Raw genomic sequence first — 21,325 nt, 5'->3', positions numbered from 1 at the left:
ACAGATTCATGGCCAGAAAGCAGGGGAATCATGGAAACATAGAATGGTTTGGGTTGGAAGGGACTTGAAAGATCATACTGCCATGGGCAGGGACATCTTCCACTATCCCAGGTTGCTCCAAGGCCCATCCATCCTGGCCTGGAACACTGCCAGGGATGAGGCCGCTCTGGGCAATCTGTGCCAGGGCCTCACGCCCTCACAGTAAATAATTTCCACCTAGCATCCAGTCTAAACCTAGTCTCATTCCCCCTTTTCCTGTCCCCACACAACCTTGTAAAGCATTAGGTGGAGGATGTTTCCCCCACTGAAGATGTTTTCAGGACTCAGCACAAGGCAGAGCATCACAGCCAAACAGGGACACCTGGAGGGGAACCAGCCATGTCCCCTGAGACACTCCTTGGGGACACATCCTTGGGGACACATCCCTGCAGCTGGCTGCTTTCACTGCTGCATCTTCTGCCAGAGGTGCTGTGCTGCCCTCTGGGGCAAGAGAGGCACAAACAAAACATCACACACCACCCACCTTCCAAATGTGCCTTTAGAGAGCGTGGCTTCAATTAAATGTGATCACTCAATTTTGAATCAAGGGCAGTTTCTCTTGCCCTTATTTGCTCTTGAGAGTAGCCTGAGAGAGAGAGAGAGAGAGAGAGAGAGAGAGAGAGAGAGAGAGGGAAAAAGCTCCATAAGGGAAGCTGCTAATGAAGGGGAGCCTCCAAATGAGGGAATGTGTCACTGCATCTAGGTCAGAGTAGTCACATTAAAGTAACTTCCATGGTTGTCCCTTGGTTTTGTTTATATTTTTTTAACTGGGCTTCTAATAAGCAAGTTAACCAAATTATTCTAAGCAGCTGTGTCTATCAGCAGCAGGCAAGGAGAGATCTACTGCATTTGAAAGCTCTCTAATGAAGCTTTGAAGTCCAGCTCATCCCAGATTCATGCAGTGAAGATCTGTACCCATCATGGCACTTCTCTGCTGACTTCTGAAGATGTGAGACTTGAAAGTAAATAGATTCTCAAATATGGATACTCAAGTTGATATTTCAAAAGCCTACGGCTGACTGACACAGGGTTTTGTTTGTGTATTTCAAGGGCTTTGTTTTCCTTTTCTTACCACACTATCCCTTCACAGTCCATATTTGTATTTAATCACAGGCTGCTTTTCACAGTGTTGTCAAACAGAGAACCAGTTTCCCAGATTCCCAGTCCCACATTCAAGAAAACTGGATGAACCTAAAAATAAAAAAAAAAATCATATGAGTAACATGCAGAAAATCAACAAAAAGATTTTTCTCTGTAGATCCTCCCTCAGCTTGAGACTGAAATTCCTTTTTCTGTAGCAGCCTGAGAGATACTGCTGGGTGAAATAACTCAGCATTAAATGGCATGATGAGAGGTTGGATATTGCTGGGATTTAGAGCCACACACAGCCCTGTTACTCTGCTTCTCCGTGGTGCTGCCAGTTCACCTACACATATTAGACATATGTGCAGTAAACACTCGTATAATGTGTGAAGCCACACTTGTGACCCACGAGGAACCTAATTGCACCCTCCAACACTCCTAAAAACCCTGACCCTAACAGCAAAACCAAAAAGTATTGAGCAAGCTGGGATTTTGCAGCCTCTGGAAGGGTGTGTACATTGAATTTATCTTGCAGCTGTGTAGTCCCTGCTGAATTACTGTTTCCTTTTGATCTGTACTAAAGATAGTGACAGAGCAGGTATGAGTGTGAGTAATGGCATCACAGTATTTGGGTTCTTTGTCAAGGGCTTTCTTCTCTTTGTTCCGTTTCTTTCCTTCTGTTGGTGTTTGGATATTTTTAGTTCTTCAAGTAGTAGTATCTTCTGCATCAAGAAAAAAGGTGAAACCCACCTTTAATGTATCCTGTTAAGAAAGTGTCTGTGTGTATGTGTAAGTATGTGACAGTGTTCACAGGGGTCCCAGGATGAGGATCTGACTCCATGTTTCAGAAGGCTTGATTTATTATTTTATTTTATATATTTTATTAAAACTATACTGAAAGAATAGAAGAAAAGATTTCATCAGAAGGCTGGCTAAGAGTAGAAAAAGAAGGAATGATAACAAAGGCTTGTATCTCAGACAGAGTCCGAGCCAGCTGTGATTGGCCATTAATTAGAAACAACCAACATGGGCCAATCACAGATGCACCTGTTGCATTCCACAGCAACAGATAATCAATGTTTACATTTTGTTCCTGAGGCCTCTCAGCTTCTCAGGAGGAAAAATCCTAAGGAAAGGATTTTTCAGAAAACATGTCTGTGACATAAGTACCCTATCTATAGTGGTTAACCTTGAGGTTGCTGTGTCTTGATCAGCTCCATTTGAAATCACTACAAAAAATTAAGATGGAAAAGAAGATCAGAATTAAGAATAAAGAGAGAAATGGCTGTTCTCAAGACTTATTACCCATCTCAAATTAATATTTTCATGCCGTGTCCTTTGGGTCCTGACTCTGTCGTGGATTTATCCCCCCACAGATCATCTTTAGGAAGATCAGCGACGTCAAGAAGGAGGAAGAGGAGCGCCTGCGCCAGAAGAACGAGGTGACCCTGAGCATCCCCGTGGACCACCCCGTGCGGAAGCTCTTCCAGAAATTCAAACAGCAGAAGGAGATGCGCAACCAGGGCTCCAGCCACGCCGACCCCGAGCGGAACCAGCTGCAGGTGGAGAGCAGGAGCGTGCAGAACGGGGCCTCCATCACGGGCACCAGCGTGGTCACCGTGTCCCAGATCACGCCCATCCAGACCACCCTGGCCTACATGAAAAGCAGCGAGGCCGTGAAGCAGAACAACCGCGACGTGATGGAGCTGAAGCCAAACGGGAACGGAGAGCAGAAATGCCTCAAGGTGAACAGCCCCATGAGGATGAAGAACGGGAACGGGAAGGGCTGGCTCCGGCTGAAGAACACCATGGGCGCCCACGAGGAGAAGAAGGAGGACTGGAACAACGTCACAAAGGCCGAGTCCATGGGGTTGCTGTCCGATGACCCCAAGTCCAATGACTCGGAGAACGGTGTAAATAAAAACCCACTGAGGAAAACAGACTCTTGTGACAGTGGGATCACAAAAAGTGACCTTCGCTTGGATAAAGCTGGTGAGACTCGCAGCCCCCTGGAGCATAGCCCCATCCAGGCGGATGCTAGGTGTCCTTTCTACCCCATTCCTGAGCAGGCCTTACAAACCACGCTGCAGGAAGTCAAGCACGAACTCAAAGAAGATATCCAGCTGCTAAGCAGCAGGATGGCTGCCCTTGAGAAGCAGGTGGCAGAAATTTTAAAAATATTATCTGAAAAGAACGTATCCCAGCTCTCTTCCCCCAAGTCTCATTTATCACCCCAGTCCCCTCCCCAGATATCCTGTCAGGATATTTTTAGTGTTTCAAGGCCTGCATCACCCGAATCTGAAAAAGATGAAATCCACTTTTAGCATATACCTATGTGTATATATGTATACAGTATATATGCAGAGGTGTATATATACCTTTATACATATATATATATAAATGTGTGTGTATACGGTAAATATATATACATATATATTTTCACTTGCATCCAATATGACTTGAACACACCAAGGATTTTGATATGTAAATATTGCATGTCCAGCTGGATTCTGGCCTGCCAAAGAAAGCAATTATTAACATAGATATTGCTTGTATAATATGCAGTTGACTGCATGCACACTTTACATTTATTTATAATCTCTATTATGTAATAAAAGAATGACTTTTGTTTAACAAAGGCAATGTACTATTTAAAGAATCAGGGTCTAACCTGCCAATATTGCCATGACAGTTTTGATCTCAGGCTGGGTGAATTGAGCTTTTATTTCCTCACTGTCTTTTCTGCCGAGTTAAACAGTAGATTAATATGACGTGAAGGACACGTTCAGACTCCTGTTAGTATTGTTTGTTTCCTGGTATCATTCCATGACTATACTGTATATTTGGTGATGAATTCCCCTACTCCTCCTAAAGGGAGGGCTCAGCTCAGTGGGCAGGGAAGGGCACCGTGCCTGGTGCTAGGGTGGAACACTGGAATTTATTTGTGTGGGTATTGTGCATGCACAGCCTTTTATTTCAAGTATCCTCCTGCTCTTTTAACATCGTAAGTAAGAAATAATAATAATAAGAAGAATAATAACAATGGTGATTTATGTAACAAAATGAAACTAACAGAAACTCAGTTGCACTCCCTGAGTGTTTGGGGGTAACTTATTTCTTGAAAGCCTCCTTTTACTGATGTCATTTTTACTGAACTGTTAGAGTAACATTATGTAAATTCTCTTTGCAGCACTCAGTGGTGGTGTCCGGTTCTGTCAGTATCTTCATTAGCATGTCCCATTTTTGTGGGGTTGAGGTTGCTCTCCCCCTGTCCCCCCCTATTGCCCCTGGCGGAAAGACTTTGCACGAGGTCTGAGCAAGGGAGAGAACACTCACAGTTCAGCTTCTTGGGAACAACAGGAGCAGATTTGAAAGCCTGAAGTTAAAAGGCTGCAGTAAATCCCCCTCCACTCTCTTCCATGAGGTCATTTATCAGTCTGCAGCTGCCTTTAGAAAAAGAGACAATAACTGGTCAGGGTGTAGTTCTGTGTAGTCCAAGGTGCTTGGATGATGCTGGGAGGGTGGTGGGTGTGCTGGGGGATGGAGCCCTGCCTGGAGTGCTCCTGCCTGGGGATCCTGCAGGTTTCAGTGCATGGAGGGGCCACATTTCAGGAGCAAGTTTGCAGTGCCCACAGGTCCCACACACACTGAGTCCCTCAGGCTGGTGTCAGAGGTTCTGTCCCTCCTCTTAGCTGCCTCCCATCAGCATCTGCGAGCCTTGGGCTGTGCTCAGACCCCCTCTCCACTCCTGGGCTGGAGCTGCTGGCTTCGCAGGGCTACAACAGGGCAGGCTTTGCACTGGATCTTGTTTGGTCTCCTGTTTGGAGCTGGACTTCGGGACTCTGCCCCTGAGTGTGGTGAGGGTTTTTGCCTCTCCATTTGCACTGGTTTGAATCCAGGTACACAAGATGCATAGCAGAAATTGCCATTGCAGCTTCAGAGGTGTTACCTGGTATAGTTTGAGGCCAACCCAGCAGAGCACAGTGGCCCCTTCAGAGAAGGATTCCCCCTGGCTCTGGCTTAAAGGACCTCTTGTATCAAGATCCTGTTTTCAAAAGTGCCTGGAGTAAAACATGGATGTACCACAAGACATCACTATGATTCAGGTATATCAAATACATGGCTATAATTAGTGAGCATTCTAAACACCAGTATTAGATCCATTTTTTAACATTAGAAAACTAGACTAAACAAAATCACATCCTGAAAAACTAACAGAACCCCTAAACCCAAACAAACCATCATTTGCAGTAGTGGCAGTTAGGAATCGACATCTTAGGGTGAACATATCTTTGACTGTGAAATGCAAACCCATAGAGCTCCAAAAGTTCATAAGAAGTCTAGAGAAGTCATTCCTTCTGTTGTGTTAACTCATGGAGGCTTTTGGGGAGATGACAGTTTTTTCTGTCCTGTTTTTGCCTCTTTCTTAGAGAAATTAGAGAAAAAAAAAAAAAAAAGAGGGGGGGGAAGAACAAAAAGCCACAGTAGGGCACAGCCCTCCCCAAAGCCTGGTGGTCAGGCCAAACGCTCATTCTCATTTTAGTTCTCAGCAGCTGCAGTTGCCTCTGTTAGAATTTTCAGCTGTATTTTGCAGCTGCTGTTCTGACACAAGTGCAAATCCATGACTCTGCAGCCATGGTTTGGACTGCAAGAACAACCTGCACCTGCAAAACAACAGGACTTCCCATTCCTGTGAAAATTCCCACCATGGGACTCTGAAAGAATGGGGTGTTGTGGGCTTAGGGAGTTACAGGAGTCTGCACAGACCTTGTGGGTACAGTTCAAGTGCCAAGGTGTCAAGTGTTGAATGTTCTTGCCTGACTTGGTCTGCTGGTGTAGACAGACACACAGCCACTGCCCAGGGCTGCCTGGTGAATAGCTGAGCCATCAGGCTCAGTCTGGGGGCCAGGCTTTGTTAAAATTCCTGGAATGCATGAACCTGCCATGAAGTGATGCTGTAAAAGAGACAGCAGGATAATGGGGGTTGGCTTTGTTAGAAAGCTTTAGCCTTAATTCCTCTGCCTTTGTGACAGACTGCTTTTCTTTCTCTATGACTGATATTAATTCTAGGTAGAACTGCATGGCATGCAAAGGGATCTCTGTTTAGGTTTATCTTGCAAGTCAGGTGTAACTTTGTGCCACTTTACAATGAGAGAATGTATTAACAGGATTCGTCTGACCTTGAAAATCATTTGGGCAGGCCCAGAATGTCTATTACAGTTCAAGTGCAGCTTGAGTGGTTCAAATGTGTAGTGAGTGGCTAAATAGTGTAAAATACCAAGTCCATGGAACAAATACAGTGTCTCCAGGTCTATTTCTAGTGCTGCTTTGACTCTGATATCCCAGCACTGTCCATTGCCAGTTCAGTGGAACCAGCTTGTACCTTGCACAAAGCAGTGGAGTGTGTGATGGATGCCCTGTGGATGGGCTGTCCCAGGCTCTGTGTGCTGGGGGAGGCCCAGTTTGTGGGGTTGGCAATGACTGGTGCAATTCTGAAGGACTTTGCCTCCAAAATCAGTGTTTGGGAGCATTACCTGTTGCTTCATGGAGTCGTCAGCAGTTCGTCTCCCACGGGGTTGTCATTGTCCCCTCGTGGAGATGTCATTGTGCATGATGTGATGAGTGACTGGGGCTTTCCTTCTCTGTTCAAAAGCATGATTCACAGTCCTGTAGTTCAGGCTGGACTGAAAGCAGCCACCTGTAGTCATTAAGTGCAATAAGGACACCAAGGTGTCACTTCCACCCAGGCCAGTGCTCAAGCAGTGACACACCATGGGGAGGGAGCTCTTGGCTGCATGCTTTCCTTTCCTTTCCTGTAAGAGCTCAAAACCTGTACAGATGTTCCTGCCAGATGCTGGGAACAGCATCCTTAGCACCTACCCTGTGCTTTGTGTGTCCAAAGCATTTTACCTGCACACCAGTGGATTTTATCTTTCTGGACTCTGGAATAGAAATAAATTGTGTACAGAAAATGTGTACAGAAAAGTAAACACTTCCCAAAGCAAATGAACTAGAGTACTTTTAATAGCTTTTTTGGTGTAATGTTGCATATAAGAGATAGAACAGCACTTCAGGATAATTACTGAAAAAAAAAAACCTGTTGTAGTGAGGATTCAGTTCTTCTGAGTTTGTATTTATAATTTTTTTTTCCTGTCTTTGCCAGGGCACGGGGGTTAGAGCAGAGCTGATTCTGGAAGTGACAAGCTAAGCTTTGTCCATTTTTCTTCTCTGTGTTCTGTAGAAGTAGCACAAGTGTAGGGGCTTGATGCTGCACCAGAGTTTGGGCTCATTGCCAGACTCAAGTTCAGTCTTCATTTAGCACCACATGGAGAGTAACCCTGTTGCACAGGTGTGAAGGCTGAATCTGATAATCAGACCAGACTTTAATATGTATTTTGGATCCCAGGACAGTTTCAGAGGACTGGAAGCTGCAGAAATAATGCTGTACTCTTTGCAAAGCCAAGAGCAGTTGCCCTGGAAGTAACTGAGACCATTCCACATCATTGCCTGGGTCAGAAAACAGATGTTGTGCTCATGAAATAGCTTAGAGGGTTTTAGGGGAAAAAGATGTCCTGAACTGGAGGGAAAAACAAAAAAATAATCCAAAGTTTTAATAGGAATTTGGGAGTGAGGACATAGAAGGATATATTGTGAGAAATTTCTGCTTTTTTTACTTGGATTTTGAGCATTTAGAAAACTCAAGCCTATCTTTTTGGATGTCAAAATTGGACAGATTGTCTTTTAAAATAAATACTTTTTTCCCTAAGAGAGGTGGTGTCAAAGTGATACCTGATTTATTTTTTTAAAAAAAGGTTTTCAAATACCATTTTCCTGCAGAGGAGGGTTTGAATGGGTTTTGTTAACATTGCTCTTAATAGGCTGTAGGAGGAAAAGTTTGATCCATCTAGATTTCCACATCTGGGAATATTTTTTATGACTCTCCCCTAATTTTTTTGGTGCAAGAAGATAACACAATCTCTACGTGTTTTATTTGGTTTAATATGCTATGGTGCATTTTCAAATGTAATATGTTCTTAAAGCAAAGTGCTGAATGGAGCTAGAACTGACAAAAAGTCCACATTTCTTCTGGCAGAGAAGCAGTGAATGTTCTTACTGACATAAAGAATATTGTGCAAAGATCAGTGCTGTGCTATCTAACAAATGACAAACAAACTAAAATCATCCTTACTGAGGGTGCATTTAGCCAGGCAGAAAATTGACCTTGTAGTGCACAGTGGGACAAGAAGGCACATATTGATTTTGTACACTCAAATAGCAGAAGCATTTAAAAAGGGCTTGACCAGGCCGTGCTGAGTAAATTGTATTTATTTCTTATATTATGCTAATCAGCCCCCTGATGCATGGCACGTGGAACCAGGGATCTGAGGCAGTATTCTCACAAACCTTTTATCTGTTTTCTATGAAGCAGATATGTTCTTTTCTTTGTTGTTTTCTTCTTGGAGATGCAAGCTTGTTTGGCCCACAATCTGAGACTACTGGTGTGCACCAACTCTGTGTCTGGCTGCCTGCCATGAATACATCAATTAGCCTTAATTAAAAGCCCTATAAAAAGGATTTTGTGCTAGGTTGGGCTCAGCCCTCTTTGCTCCAGGACAGGATGAGGCTGGCAGAATTATTTCCCCTGTGGGACAGGGAAAGTCCATTTAAGGATATTCAAAAATATGCTGTTAGGGGAAAATGTGGGCTTCAGGAGAGCCAAAGCTCTTCCAGTATCCCAAAATCCTGTTGGAAAGGGGAATATAGTATCTAAATTATGTAGCATCAGTGTATGGACTCTCTATTTGCAGCTGGCCCTGCAATGAACAGAGGGGGTTGGACCAAGTGATTTCCAGAAAGTCACAAGTTCTGTTTTATCATTTGGTGATTCTGTAGATTTTAATAGCACAAACAGGAGGTAAATTTTGAAGGTTTTTAGTTATGTCCTATTTTTTTCTGATTTTCAGTTTAAATACCATGCGGAGGAGCGTGTTGCCAATTTTCCAGATAATAGCTGTGAGAGCCAATACTCATCAAACAGACAGCAGAGAAATCTGGCATATTCTAAACTATGGCATAGAAATAAATTAAGCATTTAGTCAGGCATCAGCTAAAATCCACACTTGGTGCCAAACACTGAGAATAATGTCTCGGTGACTATGCAGTTTCTGGAAGCAGTGGGCTGATATGGATACATCAACAACACCCACACCCTCTTCCAGCCTCTTCCCCAGTCCAGTGAAAGGTGATTACATGTCTGAAAATGCCATCAAAATATCCATAGCATGTGAGCTGGTTTTCAGTGCAGCTCTGGCAGACCTGCACATCCAAGGCTGTAGGAAATGTGCAGGTTTCTTGTTAGTGGCTGGATCTGGAGGTGATTTTCATCCCTCTGGATTTTCATCCCTCTGGACTCAGTCTGCTCCTCTCACAATGTGTGCATACCATTGATGAAAAGGCCTGGGCTTGTCCAAAGGCATTGGGCACATCCATGGGGTCTGCCCAAGCCCCATTCCCAGGATTATTCCCTGCTTGTCAAGGCACATTCAAAGGTTTACACTGGCTCCATTATTAGATGTTTTCCCAGACTCTGTAATGTCCTCAGTCTCTATGATGGCTCATGGGGTTGCTCACAAAATACTTCCCAATCTGTGGCTTAGCAACAAGTCTCCAAATTAAACAGGAATAACAGGGTGAGCCACTCTCAGGGCATTATTTTATTAAACAAACCTTCATCTTATTTTATTTTATTTTATTTTATTTTGTTTTGTTTTGTTTTGTTTTGTTTTCTTTTATTTTGTTTTGTGGTCCTTTTGTACACTCTTGAGCAGCGCAGTGTTCCACAGAATGGCAGGGACTGGGGTGTTTGTGGGTTTTAATGAGCCACTTTGAGAAGGGGAACTGGAGTGAGACACCAGCTTCTGCCATGTGTGTGACCATTCCTACTCCAGGTACACTTTGGGTGAACTTCAGCCCCAGCAGCAATTTGAACCAGTGCCATTTAGGGATAGTAACATTTCTCTGTATTTCCTCAGGCTCTGCTCAGCTTCTCCCCGTGTCCAATGCCAAGACATGTGGGCACTTTCCTGTTCTGGACTTGTTTTCAGTAGAGTTTCCTGACATGTTCCACCTCTTTTCTCTGTCACCACTTTTATTTCCTAGAAAAGAGAAAAAAAAAAAAAAAAAAAGAAAACAAAAAGCACTTTCTGACTAATCATTGGGAATTCAATTGCATCCAAGGCTGCTGCCAGGACCATTAGTTGGAGGTCACAGTTCAGTTTGTAAATTGGGCGTCTTATCTGAACTCTCATGGAAAAAGGCATTTTTTTTTTCTAAAGGAAAACAAAATTTCTGCTCTGCTTCTAATTAGTCCTCTGTTGTCCCTGCAGGATTAATTACTGCCTTCTTCACTCTAATCATCAAATGCTATTTGGCAACAGCTTCATTTTTTTTATATTTCATTTTATTTTAGGTATAATTAGGAGTCCTGGCATTGCAAACAATCTCAGTCAGGTTGTACCTTAAAATTTCAGAGCTGAAATATCACCTCAACCAGTTGTTTATATTCAGCTTTTTGAATACCAGCAACCCCACTGCACTCAGTGCATGTTCAGAGCTCATCCCTTTGAGGTCATCAGTGTGTGAGTGTGAACATCTTTCTCCTGAAATCAATCCCAGAAAGGGTTTTATTCTGCAGGATCCCCCACAATGGGACTTTTAGAAAATAATTATGGGTGCAAGGATGCAATGTCACCTCCCAACCCCTCCTGCTGCCTGTTGATGGTCTGTAGCTTCCCAGAAAAATCTTTTTTCTGTTTAAAGGAAGGGCTGAGGGCCACCAACTGCCTAATTCTATCAAGTGGTAAATTGAATTTATTGGGTGAGAGAGGCAGTAGCCAGCAATAAGGCAGGATTTGGGTTTTAAAAATCTGCCTGGTGGGAATTGGGCAAGCTACCAGAAAGACAATAAAGGATCTATCTGGCAATGCATGCCAAAGGAATGCTAAACTTGTGAGTAGGAGAATTTATTGATACCAGTGGAAAAGCTCATTAGCATTGAAGTGTGAAGCAGGTCTGTAAATGTTCCTTTCAGCTGTCCCAATAAAATCCCTGCACTCAGACAAGGGGAGCTGAGGCTCATTTCTGTGGAGGGCACAACTGGCTAACGAGCTTTCCCAGAAAACTTGCACACAAACCATGTTTTCTCCAATGTAGTAGTTGGCACTATTTCCCTTCCATGGGCACATCTCACAGCTGACCTCAGTGTCAGCCTCCCCCTGCCCCTGTTTCACAGGGGTTCAGAGATGCTCCTAAAGATGGAAATGCTGCAGCATTTCTCCTAGGGCAGCTTTGTTCCCCCCTTCCTTGTTGGTTGTTGATTTTTTGTCCTTTAAGATATTCTGCAGCCCTGTAAGGGATGTGGGGCAGCCTGTGGGGCTGCAAGCAGAGGGAAAGGTTCACCATATCTTGTCTGCAAAACATGCCAGCCATAAAAATACTCCTGCTAACAGTTTAAAGCTCCAATGCCTTATCAGCACAGTTTATGTAACAAAATCCCATTAGTCCTGCCAACCACCCTCACATGAATTAGGACATGATATGCTTCATAAACCTTACATACCCATTGACTGTTCTGCTACACAGAGACTTCCCTGCCTGGGCTTTCATGTGCAGGTGTAGCTGAGTATCTTGAGTTAATTTTTGTGCTTTGAAAGCTACATAATATGAAGCAGGATATTTTCCACAATGAAATGAAGTGTTACCTTCCTTATTTGTTTGTTTATATCTTTTTCTCGCCTCTTCCTTCCTCCTATGTTTTCTTGCCTAGATCATTAGCCTAGCAAACTGTAGAAATGGGGAGATTGATTAAGTGATGTTGCATCAGCAGATTTAATGAGGTAATGATCTGTTTTGCTGTTTGTGTTCAGGAGAAATAATATGCTAATAAGAATTGTAGCAAGAGCAGATTTTTTAATGTCCTGCTTAAATACCAGCCAGTGACTGAGTGGTTCAGTAAAGTGGTCTCAGCAGATCTTCTAAATTGTGTTCTCTGTTTTGGAGGTAAATATTTTCAAGCTTTGAGCATCTTGTGTAAATATTCCTTCTAAGGTCAGTGGAAGTCTCTCCATTAATTTCTCTAGCACAGTTTGTGCAGAGGGACCAGGACACTGAGTCCCAGCGTGGGCTGAGCTTTCTCAAAACTGAGAACTGTGGGTACTAGAATTTTAATTTCAGGCCCTTGTCTAATGCAAATGGGTCCAAGATTTCATGCCCTACTAAATGCTGCATGCTGCATGCAGAAATGTAGAGGATGTCTTTGAAGATTGGGACAGCAAGGTGGATTGCCATAAAAATCAGCTGACCCGATCAGGGAAAGGGCACTTTTTAATTAACACATTTTGGAATCCAAAAGACACATTCTTGGTGTCTGAACTGTCAGTAATTTCCATCCAAAGTAACTGCTCAAAATTCACGGCTGTCTGGAATATCCTTGCACAAGCCAGATATGTACATAAGCTGTGCAAACTCCCTCTGGGGAGAAGCACAGCTAAAAATAAAGCTATTATTGCCACCACAGAGAGAGATGATGACAAAGACAAGGGGCTGAGCACCAGGTGAGGCTGTGAGGCTGAATCCTGCCATGCAGCCCTCCAGCTGAGCATTGCTGATCCAGCTGTGGGCAGATGTGCTCAACTTTTGGGTCCTGTTCGTGTCCACACCTGGAGCAGAGCAGGGAAGGGAAGGGGCAGCTTGTGGGGGGTTCCTCAGGTGTATCCCCACCCCAGACCAGGCTTTGAAGGATGAAATCTTGGCTCTGGGAGGGACACATGGGTTTTAGGCTTCCTCCCCTGCCTCCCCCATCCCTTTGATATGCTTATGAGTTCCCACACATTTAGGCAACTAGTCATCCTAGGCTCCTAAATGCAGAAAAATCTAGGGAATTTATACTGGGAAGAAAGAGGGACAAGGGGTGGGCACGATCTGTGCACCCTCAGCTTTGCAGAAGTATCCTGGTAGGAGCATGTTCACAGAATAATCACAATTAGTGGCAGGGGGAGATTATTTTTTAATGAATTGTCATCGCAGGGGACCTCATTACAGTCAAAACATTGCACTGTTTTTCTAGGTTTTTTTCCTTAGGCTTCCCCCCCTTACCCAAAATGACAATAAAACTAAACTGAGCAGGAGCTGCTGTACAAACCTGCAGAGATGTTTAACCTAAAAACCAGCCTGCCCTCACAAGGTACCCATGGGGCTGTGCTGAGCACCCCAACTTGGCATAACCTGCCTTCTATTTATTCTATTTATTTATTTTTTCTGCTGAAATTGTAATGTGCATTTTTTTCCTTCCCTTGTATCACCTGCTCAGCACTCCCCACTCCACATTTGTGGCACATTTGTGCTGTGGTGTCTCTCTCCACCCTCCAGCACCTAACAGGGACTAATCCCTGGATCCCTGGCTTGTGGGAATCTTTCTATGAACATTAGCAGGACTTTGAAAGCATGGTGAGCTTTAAATCCTCTTTTATTTTTATTTATTTTATTTTATCCTGAGGTCCTTACTTTCTGTGTTCAAGTTTCAAGGTGTCCCATTAGCTGAAAAAGCACCAGCTGGTATAATTGTGTTTGTGCCACCCTCATGGAGAACTTGGGCAAAACAAGTGGTTTTAAAAGCTCATGTTGGAAAACCTGATCTACAGAGTGACTGCTGCTTTTGAATGTATGTGATTCACAGACACGGGACTGTGGGGAGGAAAAGTATTTTGAGAAAACTCTTTTTTTTGCAAGGAAGAAATTGGGGGAAAGGGTTATTGCTGGGGTGATGTTTTTTTTGTTACTACTTGCTGCTCTTTGTACACTAGCCAATGCAAATGACATTCATGTTCCCAACAATATTTTTGAACAGCCCAGCTATCTTTTTTGCTGTTGTTAATATACTGAGGATTTGTGAGGATTTTAAATGCCTCTGCCTTTCAGGATTATTTCTACAAAAGCAATTGAGAACTGTGTTTTGACAGCAGGAAGCTTATAAAAACCTAGAGGAGAAAAAAATAAAATAAAATAAAGCGTTTGAAAGTGAACAGCTATGAAAGGAATGCGTCTCTGCTACCATATCTGAAACCTGCAAAGCAATCAGGAATTGCAGCAAGGAAGGACCATCTTTCTGCTGGAAATCACACATCAGTTTGTGCAGAGTGGATGCTCCCTTGGCCACCTGTGTGCTGCCCAGGAGGGAGCTGGGGATGCTTTTGTTGGTTGTGATTCTCCTGTCACCCCTGGACGTTGCTGTGTGCTCGGGGAAATTGGTTTATCTGTAGGAAGCTTCTTGTTGCACTTTTCTGTTTGCTAAAATTCAACAACTAGGAAAATTGTGGGTCACTTTAAAGCATTGGCAGACAACTGTTTCTAACCCAAAGGAAAATGGGTTTTAGCACAATGAACTGTACTTCTTCAGGGAGGATCAATGTTGATTTTTTTTTTCCACACGTCTTTATTTACATGTGGCTATATTTTCATTGATACAGAATAAAAAGTGCATTTTATTGACCTTGAGTGTTTGTGTCCTTACTTTTCTTGAGCACCATAAGAGCCATAGCTCTTGTTTTCCTGACCAAAGCAGAGCACAATTTGTTGAGATTAATGAGCAAAACATAATCTTATTTTTAGGTGGTTTGGGGATGAGGGAGATACATAAATCTCTTGTTACAATGGAGCTTTTCTACAGGACAATAGGAACAGTTCTTGACCCTCCTCCTTGTTAGCCTGAAGACAACAGGAAATAAATCAAGCTGAGCTGGTCACAGATACCTCATCCATAAAATTTCTGTAGCCTCCAATTCCCTCTCCCAAGCAAATCAGGCTGAAGAGGGAATACTTTATCTAAGTAGAAAATAAGTGTTTTCTTAAAACCTTTTGTTCATAAAATGTTCCATTTTATTTGCTGCTGTAACCTTGCTTCAAAAAAATTACACTTCAGATACAAAATGAAGATTTTGAAGGACAGTGGGATAGAGGCAGAAGTGTTTCACTTGGAAATTTAAATAATTTATAAGACATGGCTCCCTTTGCTTCTTGCATCATTAGCTTGGTTACAAATGCATTCCCAAAAGAACTGCCTGTGCCAAGGTACAAGAGATTTTTTGACATAAACACACACAACATTGCTGACCTGTTCTTGAAACCACCATTGCTCTGCGGCTCCAGTGCAGAAACCAAAGCATGTGGAAATTGGTGGAGTTTTTTCTATTCCCTTGCAAGTGGCTTTGACCAGACCTTACAGGTTTTGTCCCAGCCAGGAATGGTGTCTGGATGTGGAGTAATCACAGGTGTGAGAGACAGAGTGGCATTAATTCAATTTGAGGATAAAGCACCCAAATCTAGTTGTCCACAGATAGGTTTTGCCATCTGTAGGGACAGGTGCAGGAAACTTCTTCAATTTATGGTGTAAAATATTCATTGGGGAGCTTTTAATTTTTTTTTACTCTCTGAGTCTCCTCTCAGCATCCTCAGCTGGGGTGAGGAGACCCTGGGCTCAGCACTGGAGGGAGAACAGGCTAAAGCCTTCAAACCCTGGTAGAACAGGCCATAATTTCCACTGCTGAAGAAAACAGTGTCAGGGACTGCTCCTGCTGCTTGTCCTTTGTAATTGTGGTTGGCTTTTGCCAGACTGGGAGCTGGCAGCATCAGCACAGCAGCTTCTTCCAAGTGGGCATTTGGGAGAGTGTCAAGGCCGTACATCCCAGCCCTGGGAGCCTTGCTGGAAAGGGAACTGTCAGGATGGGGTATGAGGGTATGAGGCAAGAATGGATTTATTTGCAGGAGCTGGTTTGGCAGACAGCCCTGGTTTGGGGGGTCTTGCAGCTGTGCCTGAGCAAGCTGGCAATTCCTGTCATTATCCATGGGATGAGCCCTCACCAGATGCCAGACTCCTTCCACAACCCCAGACAGGGTTTGGATTGTAATCTGCTCTCCAAAATGCAGGATCAGCCACAAAAATTGCTGAGGCCCTGGGGCACCCATTTTGCTTTGCAGAACTGCTTTGCCTGTGCTCATAACCTCTGCCTAAACAGGCCCTGTGGAGCCAGGGAAACAAGTTAATATATGCACATCTCAATCCCTTTAGGAGAGCATCATCCAACACACCAGGATGAAGATTTATTCTCCCTGGCTGATGCTGCTCCTGATTTAGGATCCAGATATAAACAACGTGTAAGCCAGCACAAGGCAGGAGCACAGGGCAGAGACAGAGGCTTAGCTCTGTCCAGCTCCCTCCTCACATCAGAGCACCCTTTACAGGCACCTTTCTTACAGAAGATTTTTCCTAATTCTCCACAGTGATGTTGCACTGGCTGGGCTGGATGGGGCTTGGAGCAGCCTGGCATGGTGAGAGGTGTCCCTGCCCATGGCAGGAGCTGGAACTGAATGAGATTTAAGGTCCCTTCCAGCCCAAACCATTCTGTGATTCTGTGATTCTGTTATTTGACAGAGAATGAGGCTAAAACGATCATCTTACACATCTGATTAAATGAAGTAATGAAGATGGACTAAGCAAGTTCTTCAGCACTGAAAATTCTCTGTCTGCATAGAAATAAAACAGCTGCTCATTTCAGGGCACAAATTGAGCCGGGCATTGAAAGCCACCTGAACCTTTGCAATGCACAACTCAGAAATGGATAAAGAGAGGTGTGCCACTGGTGTCAGCTATTTTTCTAGACACTTTGAGACCTTCTCCTGGTCAATAATTTCCATCTAGCCAGGTCTGTCTGAGTAAAGCCTCTTGCTCACTTGGTTGCACTAAAGGAAATGTATAAATCATTACTTTCAAGCATGAGCAGGCTGGTCCAGCAAGCCTGAGAGGGATGTTTGTGTGTGGGCAGCAGGGGACAGAGGCACTGAGGTGACATTCCCAAAGAGCAGCAAAGCTGTCCCAGGGAGGATTCCTTCCCAAGTGCTGCTGCAGGGATTGCTGCTGCTCAACACCTCCTTCAGCAAGAGCTGTCTGTAGTGCTCACAAAGGGGAGCACATGAGGAGGAAAAGTGATCAGGCAGCAGGAGGAGTGGCTCTGAGTGCTCTGACCTGGGAAGGTGCTGGCTCTGAACATCATCAAGGCTGGCAGCACATCAGCAGGCACTCGGGAAACATTGCTGGAGCAGAGCTGGAGTGTGCCCTGCCAGGAACTGCTGCTGATTGGCAGGAAGATGGACTGACCAATTTAATGAACCTTCCATCCCTCCCCAGGTAATCCTGTGGCATTTTCTCCAGGAAAGTAACATGGTTCCAAATAAATCTGATTGCAGTGGAGCAGGCTGTCATCAGCCCCTGTGGAGAGCAGAAGGGTGTGATCCATCCCAGTGAGAGCAGGTGAGACTGCTGCTCCAAAGGTACCCAAAGGGCAGAAGGTGCTGAGTCTGCCTACTAATAATTAGCAGAGAATTAAGAAAGATAGGATGAGGAAATAGATTGAATCAATTTATTTCCTGCTAGGTAAATAAATAATGGGAAAGAAAAGAACTGAGATGAGAAATAGATGGACAGAGAGAAATGAGGGACTAATCAGTCTTGCAATCTACTTATAGGATTATAGATCAGTGATACAGACACTACTCAAAGAAAAGCACAACTCTGTGTGAGATCTGGGACTGCAGAGCAGACTCTATTCAACATGGGAGGAGAATTTGGGCATATTTATCTGTTTTTCATATATATATATGTGTGTGTGTGTGTGTGTTGTGATGTTCACTCCAGAGCTTGGCAGTAGCATGCAGGTGAGGCAGCAGGTACCAGTGGGAAGAGCTGCAGGAGCTGGATGGATGCAGCTCTGCTCCCTGCCTGTTCTCAGGTTTATTCCAGCCATTAGGAAGCATCAGAGTGAGGAGCTAGGCAGTGCAGACATGGGAAAGCAGATATTTCATTTAACAAGAGAAAATCCAAATCTGTGCTCATGCAGCACATGAACATTCAGAAGTCAAATAAAGGATTCAACACCAATGAAAAGTTTTGTTTGTTGAGATGTAAAGGAAGGAGGCAAGAGGATTGGAGAAGCACAATTCTGTCCCTGATGATTTCCCTCTTCTCCAGTTTCTTATATTCTTCCATTCAGGTGCCATAAATTAAGAGCTTCCATCAGGAAGGTAGAAAATATTCACTTGAAATAATTTTCCAAAGAAGCAGAAGAGTGAAGAATGACACCCTGATTCCATGGGTGGCAGAAAGTCAAGGAGTCTGAGAGTGTCCACAGCCTTTCAGAAGTAGCTGAGCCTGTTGTTATATTCCAAACTTTCTCACAAGGGTTCTGCTTTATGCTTGGGACTTCCTTCTGCAGCAGAAGTTTTCAGATGGGAAAAGCCCTGGATCAATGGGTATAAGGAGACTCTGAATCCCATTTGAAGCTCACAATCTGATAGCACAAATTGTATTGCTTATCTAAAATGCCCCCATCACCGTTATCTGCTATTTACATTAACAGGGCCAGGAACAGCACAGATTTCCTGCAGTCAACAGATCACTCACCCTAAAGATTAAAGAATGCTACCTCAGCCTTTCACAGTGTAATTTTTTAATTGTCTATGCAGCCAGCTTTTCTTAATGAAAAATGAAATGTGCTAAACCATGGCTTCTTAGCCATGAGCAGACTTCTGCATCCCTGTGAGAGAGGAGGCCTGACTCAACATAGACTCATTTCTAATAAACCTAGAGTATCAACAGGTTGGTCAGCTTTGTCCTGGGAGTATAGGAAAGTGCAGTGACGTCACAGAAGACTTAGTTTTCCTTCAGTAAGGTGATGCCTCTTTCCATCTCCCTTTTCTCTTCTCTTTTCCTTTATTTCCTTTTTTTTCTCTCTCTCTTTTTTTTTTTTTTTTTTTTTTTTTTGCTTCTTCTTTAGCTTTCTTTTCCTCTTGTCCTTTTCTTTATCCTTTTGAGCTCCATGCAGAAATGCAGACATTTGTTCAGGCCAGCCTGACCTGCAGCATCCAGCTAGGCTTTTTATTCTGTCCAGATGACTTTCTAGCTGTACCAGGGAAAGGGAAAAGAATGGAAGAGATCCAAGACATCAATTGTGACAGCAACTGTATGCTGGCAGTCTAGCACACTCTATATTTCTAGATAAGCTTGCTTGAAACAAAGACAACTAAAGAAAACAAACAAACAAAAAGCCCCCAACCTCTCAGAACTTGACAGAACTAACCCCTCACCATATGATATTTGCTAATGAACTGCATGCAGTGAAAAATGTGTGAGAATCCTTTCCGTGCCTTTTTGGGGAGGGTGATAAATTAATTTGAGTAATGTAATAAGCGAGTCTGAAAATGGGTTGTGGTGGGTGGCTGCTTGCCCCCCCTCTGCTAAATCATGCCATAAATGTTTCCCTCAGCAGATGCAGACGCACATAATTTCTTTCGGGATTTTATAACCATGACAACCAGTTTTAAAGGAACGTTTTCAGTTTCCACAGTTTAAATTAGAAGTGTATCCAAAAAAGAGGGTTGTAAAATGAGCAGAAGTCAGCTACTATTGCCACATCATCCTCAGAACAATGGGGTGTTGCATTTTTGCTTTTGGTTTTACATACAAATATGATAACACGTAAAATAAACCTTCTGTGCCCCCTTTTACTTTAAAAATATTTCTTAAAGAAAATTTTATTCCCATGCTAAAATGCCTTCATTTTAAAGATAGTGAAATTAAATCTTTCCCATTTAACTCATGTTAGATTTAATGATACTGTAATTTATAATGAGTAAAGCATGTTGACATTTAATGCATATGCCTTCTTTGAAGTTACATCCTTTTAGTAGAGATGAATTTTGATGAGTTTTACCAAAGGGGTTGAAAGAGTTTAGGCAAGCTAAAAATAACTCAGGAGCAAGCTTAATCTGGGTTAGACAATGTTCCTTTTATTTTACATTGAAATCTCATTAGCAGCAAGGTGCAGAGAACCTTTCAGGGCTTTCAAATTCTTTAAAAATCGATGCCAAGCCTTTGGGCTGGAGTCACAGAGAGGACACTACCCAAGCCCAACATGCTGCCAGTGCTGCTGTGCTGGTCACCTGCTGAACTGGGGTTTCACCCCAAAAGGCTCTGCTGTGCTCCCATTTCTGTTTAAGGCCATGTCCAGCTCCACCCAGGGCTCTTCAGCCCTGTCCTGATCACCTGGAGCCCAGCAGGGCTCATTAACACAGGCACTGCCCATTTGGGCACCTGAAGGCCCAGGGTAATAGGCAAAAGACTTGTGCAATCCTATAGAAAGAGAGGAGAAGATGATCCTGTCCCAGAATTTCCCTAAGCAAAACTTTTTCTCAAAATGAAACATTTAGATAGGTCAGATGAGCCATGCTGCATGAGCATCTCTTCCTCTCTTGTTTTAAATTAGGCCTCACAGAGAGGCAGGTGCATGCTTTTGCATGGATAAATCCCATCTGTTCTTGAAGGCTCTGATCCCACTGTGACCAGCAGATAACTACAAACTTTTGGTTGTAGGGTCCCTAGAGTTCAGCAGTGCTCCCAGTCTCTGATTACAGCACCCTGGCTACTGCCCTCATGCTTTTGCTCCATATTTTGGCTACAAGAGCTTTTATTACTCAGATTATCAATTTGAAACTCTGCTGGGCTCATTGGGATTTATACAGGGTGCTCAGTAGAGCTTTCTCAGTGCTTCTGTTTGGTGAGTATCTCTTCCCTTTGCATGTTTCACATGATTAGCCCCTGGTTTGGCATTTGCAGCTCCTATTTCTAACCCATCTTGAAGTGGTTTGCATAAAGTCTCTGTGGAGTTTGTTTGCCATGTTGCCAGAACCCTGTGCCAGTCTGGGTGGGTGGTGCAGCCCTTCCTCTTCTCCCAGGGCAGGGTAAAACTCACCTACAAGGTCCTGGGCAATCCCAGGGTTCATTTACCACGTGGCACATAGAAAATCTGCTTTCCAAACAGGCAGCACACAACATCAGCTGATCCTTTCTGCATAAATCAGCATTACTCTGGCACTACTAAGAGGTGCAGGTTGCTCTGTGCTCAGCTGCAGCTAGCAGCAAATTCTTCTCCCCCTTGTGACTGGGGATCCACCAAAGGAAGATGAGCTTGTTGGGTCGTTTATTACAAAACCACTGAGGACTCAATACTCGTGTAACTTCTCCTTAGAGATGACTAAGGTGTCTTGGTAATTCCTCTTGGTAATTCAGGTAATTCCTCCTTGGAAGTCTCCAGCCTTA

General features: G+C 43.7%; 1 protein-coding gene across 1 annotated transcript in view; it reads left to right on the top strand.

Moving 5' to 3' along the window:
• KCNH5 (potassium voltage-gated channel subfamily H member 5) overlaps positions 1 to 14,673 on the top strand; it is a 161,962-nt gene extending 147,289 nt beyond the window's left edge. The window contains exon 11 of the mRNA XM_064713419.1: positions 2,499 to 14,673. Within this exon, the coding sequence (XP_064569489.1) occupies positions 2,499 to 3,446 (948 nt within the window). The 3' untranslated portion in view covers positions 3,447 to 14,673. The remainder of the gene's footprint in view (positions 1 to 2,498) is intronic.
• The last annotated feature ends 6,652 nt before the right edge of the window (positions 14,674 to 21,325 follow it).

The sequence above is a fragment of the Zonotrichia leucophrys genome, chromosome 5, assembly GCF_028769735.1.
Source record: "Zonotrichia leucophrys gambelii isolate GWCS_2022_RI chromosome 5, RI_Zleu_2.0, whole genome shotgun sequence".
NCBI classification, from domain to species: domain Eukaryota; kingdom Metazoa; phylum Chordata; class Aves; order Passeriformes; family Passerellidae; genus Zonotrichia; species Zonotrichia leucophrys.
The sequence above is the reverse complement of the archived record's forward strand: the minus strand, read 5'-3'. Positions and strand labels throughout refer to the sequence as shown.